Here is a 12,303-nt window from a genome sequence, read left to right as displayed (position 1 = left end):
TGTGTCCCCAAAGCCAATTTATAGTTGCAGTATAATCCTGTGTTCTACAGAAAATGCTGGTCAAAATGTTTCCACAGTATGAAAGGCTAAAGTGTGATATTGGACACGTTCTGTGTATCTCAGCTCTGGTAGACCAACACCTCCAACCTATCACCCGCACACTCCCATCCTACATCAAAGACACAAACCACTTCCTAGAACGCCTCAAATCCATTCCCACTCCTCTCCCATCTGAAACCTTTCTTGTCACCATAGATGCTACATCCCTTTACACAAACATCCCACATACCCATGGTCTCTCTGCCCTTGAGCACCACCTCTCCCAACGCCCACCCGAAGATCTTCCAAAAACCTCGTTCCTTATCACACTTACCAACTTCATCCTAACCCATAATTACTTTACTTTTGAAGGCTTGACCTACAAACAAATCAGGGGAACGGCTATGGGAACCAGGATGGCTCCGTCCTATGCTAACCTCTTCATGGGCCGCATGGAGGAGGCTTTCCTGAAGACCCAACAGCTGCTTCCCCTGGTCTGGTATAGGTTTATAGATGATATCTTTGTGGTCTGGACTCATGGTGAAGAAACACTCCTTAATTTCCTCCATAACCTCAACTCCTTTTCGAATCTGAATTTCACCTGGTCCTTCTCCAAAACCCAAGCCACCTTCCTGGATGTTGACCTTCATCTTGTTGAAGCTCACATCCACACCTCTGTCCATATCAAACCCACAAACAAACAACAGTACCTTCACTTTGATAGCTGCCATCCTTTCCACATCAGACGCTCCCTTCCCTACAGCCTAGGTATTCGTGGCAAACGTATCTGCTCCAGTGATGAATCCCTCAACAATTACACCAATAACCTGACCAGTGCTTTTCTCTCCCGCAACTATCCTGCAGACCTTGTCCACAAACAGATCTCCCGAGCAGTACATTCCTCCCCGACCAACAACAATGTTCCTACCCCCAGACCACACAGAAGCATCCCCCTTGTCACCCAATATTATCCTGGCCTCGAATACATCAACAAATTACTCCGCCAGGGATATGACTTTCTCAAGTCAACTCCTGAAATGAGATCATCCCTTGACAAAATTCTCCCCACACCACCCAGAGTTTCCTTTCGTCGCCCCCCTAACCTCCGTAACATCCTTGTTAAACCATACAATATTCCCAGACTACCTTCTCTACCCAGCGGTTCCTACCCCTGTAACCGACCCCGCTGCAAAACCTGCCCCATGCATCCCCCCACAACCACCTACTCCAGCCCCGCTACTGGTAAAACATACACAATTCAAGGCAGGGCCAGGTGTGAAACTACACATGTCATTTATCAGCTGACATGCCTGCACTGCACAGCCTTTTACATCGGTATGACAACAACTAAACTGGCTGAGCGCATGAATGGACACAAACTGTCCGCCTAGGAGATGTCCAATACCCAGTAGCGGAGCATGCCCTCCAGCATAATTCTAGGGACCTAGGAACCTGCTACACCGTATGTGCCATTTGGCTTCTCCCACCCAACACCAGTCCCTCTGAACTGCGGAGATGGGAACTTGCACTCCAACACATCCTTTCATCCCGCCATCCCCCTGGACTGAACCTACGTTAAACAACCTCACTCCCATTTACTCTTCAGTCTTCTCCGCTTTCCCTTTCCTCTTTAGCCATTCACACATCTTTTCATCCTACATAGTTGTGTTTATCTTTATACTGTATACCTCTTTACTTCTGTATGCATCCTCTTTGGTTTGAAGCTGGCACAGTACTTACAGTAGAATATCTTTGGCTTCCCTCTGACAACCATGCCTCCATCCTTGCTACCCTCCCTGTTTTCCTTTCTCTGTTGCTTCATGACCTGGGTTATGAGTAACTGAATCCACTTTCCCTTCTTCCCTTTCTTTCCCCTCTCTCCTCCCTGATGAAGGAACATTTGTTCCGAAAGCTAGGAACGTAATATCTCTTTGTAAGTATTTGTTTCACATCTTTATATGAGATTTTCCATTAATCATTCAAATTAAAACTGTGCCAGACAGAGACTTTAACTCAGGACCTTCGCCTTTTCAGGGAACTCCACTGAGCTGGTTGAGCACTTGCCAGACAGAGGCAAAGGTCCTGAGATCGAGTCTCCATCCAGCACACAGTTTTAATTTTCTGGGGTGTTACATTAGTCAAAATGCCTCTCCCCTTAAACAGTTGTCTAAACTTATTGATTTGCCGTTCCCCAAGATTTCCTACAATTGAAAGTGCAAATGTTGCTGAAATAAGATTTACATAAGTTCCCAAAATGTGTGTTTTTCCAGTTTAAATTCTCCTCAATGTGGACACCAAAAGTTTTTTAATTTTCCACCCTAGTGACTGTTTCCTCGCTATATGTTAAAATTATTGTTGGTGCAGTACCTCTAGTGTTTAGAACTGAATGTGCTGCGTTTTTCTTAAACTGAGAGTGACGTCGGCAGAAAACCACTCAGTAATCAGTCCTTTATGTGTGTATTGATTACAATACTAGTTTCATATGGAAAAAGAATGAATTCTGCTGGTTGTTTATTAGATGTGAGGTCATTCACATATATGAGAAACAATATTGGGCTATGATTATGCCTTGTGGAACCCCATTCATAATAATCTCCCCTACTTTCATTGGTTGAGTTATGAAAATAGCTGTCTGCTATTGTGTTGATAATTATTTAGAACTGTCTAATCATAAGTAAAACACTTTTTTCTTCCATATGTGTTTCGCTTTTAATATTTGCATGGCATCTTCAGTGGCAAATTTTTTAGATGCTGATCTAAATGTGTTTTTCCTGTCTTACGTATGTTGTTCTGCTTTCTGCCGTACAAAATTTCATTTTCACATCACACATGGAGATTAGCGTGTATGAAATTTGTCACTGAAGGTGCCTCACAAATAATAAAGGTGTAACATATATGATAAGAAAAATATGTTGTATTTAGTTGTGAGTAGACAGTTCTAAAGTAATAATAAATATAATATTACATGCAACTGAGGAAAAGAAATAGTTCAGCCTTTCTGCATTCTTTAAGATTGATATGACATACATTGGTTGGCCACACCATCAATTCCATAAAACCTTAATTCAGAGGAGAAAGTATAATTGCATAAATAGACAGCCCACTCCCAAACCTTTCCTTTCAAACAGTTACACACACACACACACAAACAGTGCCTCTGTGGTGTCATTAAAGGTTTAGATGGTTGCACTGTTTTTTATTTAGGACAATGTCCTTAAGTTTGTTTCTTGAGAGGCTGAAAATTGCACTTTTTTGTAATTTTGTGGAGACCTTGGAGTATGTAAACTATATCTCTGGATACATTGAAGTCATATAGTGTCACTGTCCTCATTGTACTATATATTTTGATTATCATCTCCATAACAGCACAGAACCCTACTATTAACAGACTCCTCAACAACAACAAATCCAAAGTATGGATAGAAAACCATCAACTATGATGTCTTCCAGGTGATATTACCTTTTGATATGTTTACATAAATAACATACTGGTAACAGCAGCATTATGTGAAGGATAGTTCACTACTCACCACATAGGGGATACATTGAGCTGCAGACAGGCTTAATGAAAAGACTTCTTTAACTTCTTTACATTTAAACTTTTGACCACAAGGCCTGCTTTTAAAACAGAGCATGCACACACATTCTGTCTCTCACCCTCTCCCCCTCCCTCCCCACTCTCTTACAGCAGCATCTGACGGGAGCAGCAATCTGTTGTGGGTGGTGGGGGCAAGGAACAGACATACATGGGGCAAGAGGGGGAGAGATGGCAGGCAGTAGGTGAGCGAATGTTAGTGCTGCTTATAGGTGTGTGCAGGAATGTTGTGGGTACTGGCTAAGGCTACTAGATACAGTCATGAGGTTTGGAGTGAGTGAGTGAGTGGAAAAGGAACGAAGTAGAGGAGGAGAAAGGGACTAGTGGCTTTGTTGGCAAAATAGAAGTCTGAAGCAGTCTTTTCTTCCCATCCCATCAGGGAAGTCTCCCAACTGGGAGTTCTGCGAGACTTTTCCGTAATTCTCCCCATTTCCTAAATCTCACCATTCTTTTTCCTTCATCCCTCTTTGTTCCCTCTCCACTCTTTTGCCAGGAAGAGCCTCTGACTCCAAAAGCTTGCACATTTCCTTAACTTTTGTACATGTTTGCTCCTGCCACCACTTTGTAAGTAGATTTTTATCCATCCAATTATATTATAATCTATCCTTTTCAAAATATTGCTGTTATTTCGTCATAGACTTTCCATTGCATGACAACTGTAAGCTTTGGTTGGAGTGCAGACAGTGAAAAGAATAAAAAGTAACAACTTATGTTGTTGAGCCATTGAGTTGTCATACAATTATACCCAAACCTTCCTCAGAGTTTTTTAAGAAAATAATCAATTATGTTCCAGCGTGATGGTCTGTGCTGTTGATGCTTGTGGAGCTATGTAGTTTGAGGAGAAAGGTATGCTCCCACAGGAAGCTAACTGCTTGCAGTGTGACACCATGCAGTATTTAGTCTTTTGGATTTTATTTTTTATTATGTGCCATACTTACGTTATTAAACAATAGAAAGTGCGGGATGGAATAACCAGAATCAGCCATAGTGATCACGTGTGTGCGAGTTATGCTTGTTAGTGTGTCTACTTCAGAAGAATGCCTTTTGGTTGAAAACTAAAATGTATATCAGTCTTTTCATTGTGCCTGTCGGCAATTCAACACCACATGTATATGAGTTGTAGTAGCAGTCTATTGTTTCCATGATATTGTTATACTTACCTTATTACATAGTTATCTTTGGGATTATCACCTACCACATTGTGTAAGTATTTAGGAGTAATACTGAAGAGCAGTGTGAAATGTGGTGGCCACATAAAATAAATACCAGTAAGATGAATGTGAAAGAGTTGTTAGGAGAGTCCTGGGAAAATGAAATACATTTGTAAAGAAAACTGCATACAAGAAACACGTGCAACAAATTTTACAATATTATACCACCATTTAGAGTCATTTTCAAATAAATTTGATAGCTTACATCGAACGAAATGAGAAGTGCTACTAGACTCGTAACTGTGTGGTGCAGCCCTTTTGAAAGTGTAACATACATACTCGGAGAACTTTAATGGAAAAAAACACAGTTCTCATGAAACTCTGTCGATTAAATTTAGAGCATGTATTTTTTGAGAAAGACTGTTTGCAGCTGTTGTGTAGCTTGCATTGGGATCATGAGAATAAGGTAAGAGGAATTAGGGTGTGTGCTGAAGGGTATGGACAGTCATTTTCAGCACACAAATGTAATAGAATAATGAATAGCCGATATTAGTATGAAGTGTCCTTCACTGTGCTCTTATAGTAGCTTGCGGAGTATATGTGTAGATGGAGAATACAATGTTGCAGATGGATGTAGGTAGCAGATTACTTGTGAAGTCTTAGGTATCACTGAAGAATGTTGTGTATTTTTGAATAAAGTGAGTGAGACATTTCATTCCACATCCTTCTTCTCTACTGTTTTACGTATCCTTTCAAATTTCATTATTGTGTGATTTGTAGACATGGTTCCTCATCCCTTTGTTAGCTTCCATATTGTGAATGTTAGTATGATTTTATATAAATATTGCACCTGCCAACGCATGTAATTACTTCTCTTCCCTCTCCCTCCTCCTTACCCCCCTTCACACAAATAACAGTATTTTTTTGATGTGACAGAGGGTCAATATCTCTGTTCTTTTCACTGATGGAGAAGGAAAAAGTGTGTTGCCTAGTCTCATATTGGGTGCATAAATATATAGTAAATCTGTAGGACATTTCAAGCTAACAGTTTCAACAACACCAGAATGAATGTGAAAAAAAAATTATTTTGGGTGCAGTGTAAATTGTTTTCACTATATTTGATATTAAGTAAAATACATGTATGTTCTATTACAGAGATGGGTGTATTACCAGAAATTGCCAAAGCTGTTGACGAAATGGACTGGATGTAAGTTCTAATAGTTGTCTTTCATCTCTTAATTTAATTTTGACAGTCACTTTATTTTAGGTATTCCCTGGAAGCTTCTTTAAGTATACATTTAATAAATTAAATTTTATTGATTTGTGTTACGTGTGTAAAAGAATAACAGTAGTTTGTCAGCATACAGACTCGGTTTAAAATAGTAATTCTGTGTAGTGATACATTTCTTGAGTCATTCCATTCATTCATTGACATTTACAGTTACATCAGATCCAATAAAAGTCAAGAATGGGTGAATAGTGGAGAGAGAAAATTACATGACAGAATTGAAATTTAGTGTTGCTTTCGAATTCAGACATCAGTGTCCACAAATCTCAAAATAAGTGGGCAGCTTTTTGAAATGTTTTTATTCATTTAACCTACTTTTATATACGAAATATTTTGACTTGCATATAACAGTCGGAAGTATGAACATAGCTTTAAGTTACACACAATGGCTAGTATTTTACAAGCAAGAGACTGCATATTAGAAAATAATGTTAATTTCCATAATAATTTACGTTAAATTTATTATTAGATGTTTCCTATATGAGTAGCATGATTTTACAGCACAACAACTTCATTTAATAAAAATGTAAATGTTAAATACAATTTAAAAATTGCTTTTTTACCAGTCAGGCAATTAATGTTATGAGGCAGATTACTAGAGACTTTTGTGAGCCGCTGGTGAATTTTTGTATATTGGTGTAACAATATTGAAAAATGAAAGTTGCTACACACCATCGAGTGGAGATCCTGAGTTGCAGATAGGCACAACAAAAAGACTGTCACAAACTGAGGCCTGAAACTGCAGTTTTGTGTGTGTGTGTGTGTGTGTGTGTGTGTGTGTGTGTGTGTGTGTGTGTGTGTGTGTGTTTTTTTTTTTTTTTCTTTTTTTCTTTTTTTTTTTTTTTTCTAATTCTGATGATGGCCTTACTGGCTGAAAGCTATTATTTGTGACAGTCTTTTTGTTGTGCCTATCTGCAACTTAGCATCTCTGCCATATGGTGAGTAGCAATGTTTCCAATATTGTTACATTCCAACCTGGACTTTCCATTGTTTGATTTGTATGTAGATGTGTAGCTGTGGTAAATTCTTCTCAGTCTTCAACTGATCATTTTTTGATGAATTTAAAGGATTGTGATTTTTGATGAATTTTATTAATGATATATTAGAAATAATATTTTTAAGGGCATTAGGCTGTGATCCAAGGCTTATTTCTCTGTTTAAGATTGTCTCTCTGTGTTGGAGACATAGAGGCTATTATGATTGGGGAAGCAGTTAAAAGGTTCAAAACACCAAACTGTTTATCATATAAATGGTGGTGTTCAGATAGGCTGTTATCTAGGTGTACAACTCCTCAAAACACACACAGTGGCACAGTTGCAGGTTGGTGGGTGCAGTATTATGTTATGTGGAACGTCCCCATGGGTTTCCGTGGGGCTGTGACAATATGCAAGGCCATCATGTAAGATGTGGACTACATGAACATTATTGTGTACCTCCTGCATCTCTTCATGCTTGATGTCTTCCCTGGTAATGATGGCATCTTCTAGCAGGATAACTGTCCATGTTACAAAACCAGAACTGTGCTACAGTGATTTGAGGAAAGCTGTTGGTGAGCAGTAGCACCATAAATGTGCACATGTTTGTAAGAAATTATTAAATGAATGATAACTGTCTCTTTTCAGTCAGACATGAAGATGCAACTTGCGCATCTCTTACGGCTTCTGTCTACAAATTAATATAGTTACCTTGCTAAACTCTTGCTCATGTCACACTGTGTTTAGGATTTGTAAGTACATGTGAATAAGGCTGTAATTTACTAAAGGCGGAAAGGAGTAACGTGTGTAGAAACCCACATAAAAGTTGCTGTTCAGGTTGCTGGGATGAGTGTTACGAATTATTTTGTAGCTTTAACTGTTGTTTCATGTATTGCAGCTTTAAGTGAACTTACATCAGCATATATTAATTACCAACAACAAAATCGTTGCTTAATAACCATGTCTGTGTATGTTAAGGTTGCCAATGGATGTCCAGGCTGAGGCAATACCATTGATTTTGGGTGGTGGAGATGTTTTGATGGCTGCAGAAACTGGCAGTGGTAAAACTGGTGCCTTTTGTCTCCCAATTATTCAAATCGTCTGGGAAACTTTGAAGGATCTTGAGGCTGGCAAAGGCAGTACGCCTAAAGTTATTGCTCAGACATGTGAGTAACAGTTATTGCTTTCAAAATATGTTTTGTGTTATTACACTAGTGTCAGCAATAAAGGAGAAGTATTAATTGCACACACCCTTACCACAATAATAATAATAATAATAATAATAAACCCCGTGGAGGCCCGGGAAAAGAATAGGCCTCCGGTATGTTCTGCCAGTCGTAAAAGGCGACGAAAAGAACAAACCACTAATAGGGCTAACCCCCCTTCTAGTGTTATCAGTTGGTTCAGGACAGAACTAAAGAAGCCTCGGACAAGCGCCGTCATGGTCGGGGACGACGCTTGAACCCTATGCCTGCCCACAATGGTAACGACACTGCTAGCCAACTGGAAAATGATTTAAATCCAAATAGAGGTGTTTTGCAGGATATGATTCCTGCAACCACCCTAGAAGGAAAACAAAGTCAGAGGATGAGATGGTCAGATGAAGTTAATCGACACCTCATGTTCTGTTATTACCAAGCAACAAACCTAGGAACCAACACAACTGGATACAGATCACAAGTATACACAACATTTATTACCAGATACCCAGAATTAAAATTTTTAACACAACAACGACTAGCTGATCAGATACATGTAATAATAAAAAATAACAGGATACCCCAGTCAGAATTAGAAAACATCAAACAACAAGTACAACAAATACTGGAACAAAATAATGTTCAATCAGAACAAGAAGAAAATACAGTAATGGACTCAAACATCCCAGAGCACACAAAGAAAGAACAACACGCAGACACAAATACAGACATTAGACCATTCTTGCATAGACCGCCAAATAACCCACAAGTTGAAACAACGATAAAAACTATCAACATAATCATACACAACAAAATAAATGAAAACACAACTATGGAAGAGTTACAACTACTGGTTTATATAGGAGCACTCACTACACTAAATATACACACTAGGCAGAGATCAGAACCAACCAACACACAGAAGAAACCCACAAAACCAGCATGCAACACAGGCTACAGATCAGAATAGAAAAACTGAGAAAAGACATCGGACATCTAGCACAATTTATAAGAAATGAAATGTCAGAAAAAAAACGAAAAAGGTTAGGTAAAATCTCACAACAAGAAGCGATAGAGCAATTAGATGAAAAGAAGCAGAAATTACAAGCATTGGCCAAACGACTTAGAAGATACAAAAAAAGTGAAAATAGAAGGAAACAAAACCAAACATTCAACACAAACCAAAAGAAATTTTATCAGACAATAGATAACACACACATTAAAATAAACAATCCACCAAACATAACAGACATGGAACACTTCTGGAGCAACATACGGTCAAACCCAGTACAACATAACAGGCATGCACGGTGGATACAAGCAGAAACAGACACATACAAGATGATACCACAAATGCCTGAAGTGATAATTTTGCAACATGAAGTCACCCAAGCAATTAATTCTACTCACAATTGGAAAGCCCCTGGAAAAGATAAAATAGCAAATTTCTTGCTAAAGAAGTTCGCCTCAACACATTCACATCTAACTAAATTATTTAAACCTCTTTCCTCATCACCTTAGCCAGCTTCATCCTGACCCACAACTTCTTCACTTTTGAAGGCCAGACATACCAACAATTAAAGGGAACAGCCATGGGTACCAGGATGGCCCCCTCGTATGCCAACCTATTCATGGGTCGCTTAGAGGAAGCCTTCTTGGTTACCCAGGCCTGCCAACCCAAAGTTTGGTACAGATTTATTGATGACATCTTCATGATCTGGACTCACAGTGAAGAAGAACTCCAGAATTTCCTCTCCAACCTCAACTCCTTTGGTTTCATCAGATTCACCTGGTCCTACTCCAAATCCCATGCCACTTTCCTTGACGTTGACCTCCACCTGTCCAATGGCCAGCTTCACACGTCCGTCCACATTAAACCCACCAACAAGCAACAGTACCTCCATTATGACAGCTGCCACCCATTCCACATCAAACGGTCCCTTCCCTACAGCCTAGGTCTTCGTGGCAAACGAATCTGCTCCAGTCCGGAATCCCTGAACCATTACACCCACAACCTGACAACAGCTTTCACACCTCGGAGCTACCCTCCCGACCTGGTACAGAAGCAAATAACCAGAGCCACCTCCTCATCCCCTCGAACCCAGAATCCCCCACAGAAGAACCACAAAAGTGCCCCACTTGTGACAGGATACTTTCCGGGACTGGACCAGACTCTGAATGTGGCTCTCCAGCAGGGATACGACTTCCTCAAATCCTGCCCTGAAATGAGATCCATCCTTCATGAAATCCTCCCCACTCCACCAAGAGTGTCTTTCCGCTGTCCACCTAACCTTCGTAACCTGTTAGTTCATCCCTATGAAATCCCCAAACCACCTTCCCTACCCTCTGGCTCCTATCCTTGTAACCGCCCCTGGTGTAAAACCTGTCCCATGCACCCTCCCACCACCACCTACTCCAGTCCTGTAACCCGGAAGGTGTACACGATCAAAGGCAGAGCCACGTGTGAAAGCACCCACGTGATTTACCAACTGACCTGCCTACACTGTGATGCATTCTATGTGGAAATGACCAGCAACAAACTGTCCATTCGCATGAATGGACACAGGCAGACAGTGTTTGTTGGTAATGAGGATCACCCTGTGGCTAAACATGCCTTGGTGCGCGGCCAGCACATCTTGGCACAGTGTTACACCGTCCGGGTTATCTGGATACTTCCCACCAACACCAACCTATCCGAACTCCGGAGATGGGAACTTGCTCTTCAATATATCCTCTCTTCCCGTTACCCACCTGGCCTCAATCTCCGCTAATTTCAAGTTGCCGCCACTCATACCTCACCTGTCATCATCTTTGCCTCTTCACTTCTGCCTCGACTGACATCTCTGCCCAAACTCTTTGTCTTTAAATATGTCTGCTTGTGAGATGTCTGCTTGTGTCTGTATATGTGTGGATGGATATGTGTGTGTGTGCGAGTGTATACCCGCTCTTTTTTCCCCCTAAGGTAAGTCTTTCCGCTCCCGGGATTGGAATGACTCCTTACCCTCTCCCCTAAAACCCACATCCTTTCGTCTTTCCCTCTCCTTCCCTCTTTCCTGATGAGGCAACAGTTTGTTGCGAAAGCTTGAATTTTGTGTGTGTGTTTGTGTTTGTTTGTGTGTCTATCGACCTGCCAGCACTTTCGTTCGGTAAGTCACATCATCTTTGTTTTTGGATAAATTATTTAACAGTTACATTGCAGACCCATACACATTCCCTGATATACTTACACATGGAATAACTTATCTGAAACCTAAAGATCAAGCAGACACAGCAAACCCAGCTAAATATCGCCCCATAACATGCCTACCAACAATATACAAAATATTAACTTCAGTCATTACACAGAAATTAATGACACATACAACACAGAACAAAATTATAAATGAAGAACAAAAAGCCTGTTGCAAAGGAGCACAAGGAAGTAAAGAGCAACTGATAATAGATGCAGGGGTGACATATCAAGCTAAAACTAAACAAAGGTTGCTACACTACGCATACATTGATTACCAAAAAGCTTTTAATAGCGTACCCCACTCATGGTTACAACAAATATTGGAAATATACAAAGTAGATCTTAAATTGATACAGTTCCTAAACATAGTAATGAAAAATTGGAAAACCACACTTAATATCCAAACAAATTCAGATAATATCACATCACAGCCAATACAGATTAAGCGTGGAATATACCAAGGAGACTCGTTAAGTCCTTTCTGGTTCTGCCTTGCTCTGAACCCACTGTCCAACATGCTAAATAATACAAATTATGGATACAATATTACTGGAACACACCCACACAAAATCACACATTTGCTATACATGGATGATCTAAAACTACTGGCAGCAACAAATCAACAACTCAACCAGTTACTAAAGATAACAGAAGTATTCAGCAATGATATAAATATGGCTTTTGGAACAGACAATGTAAGAAAAATAGCATAGTCAAGGGAAAACACACCAAACAAGAAGATTACATATTGGATAACCACAGTGACTGCATAGAAGCGATGGAAAAAACAAATGCCTATAAATATCTAGGATACAGACAAAAAAT

At 40.0% G+C, this 12,303-nt stretch overlaps 1 protein-coding gene across 1 annotated transcript in view; it reads left to right on the top strand.

Moving 5' to 3' along the window:
* LOC126195130 (ATP-dependent RNA helicase Ddx1) overlaps positions 1–12,303 on the top strand; it is an 84,167-nt gene that overhangs the window by 4,822 nt on the left and 67,042 nt on the right. The window contains exons 2-3 of the mRNA XM_049933627.1: positions 5,941–5,992; positions 8,026–8,213. Coding sequence (XP_049789584.1) covers positions 5,941–5,992; positions 8,026–8,213 — 240 coding nt within the window. The remainder of the gene's footprint in view (positions 1–5,940; positions 5,993–8,025; positions 8,214–12,303) is intronic.

The sequence above is a fragment of the Schistocerca nitens genome, chromosome 7 (genome assembly GCF_023898315.1).
Source record: "Schistocerca nitens isolate TAMUIC-IGC-003100 chromosome 7, iqSchNite1.1, whole genome shotgun sequence".
Lineage (NCBI taxonomy): Eukaryota > Metazoa > Arthropoda > Insecta > Orthoptera > Acrididae > Schistocerca > Schistocerca nitens.
Note: the sequence above shows the minus strand (reverse complement) of the source record. Positions and strands in the feature narration are given on the sequence as shown.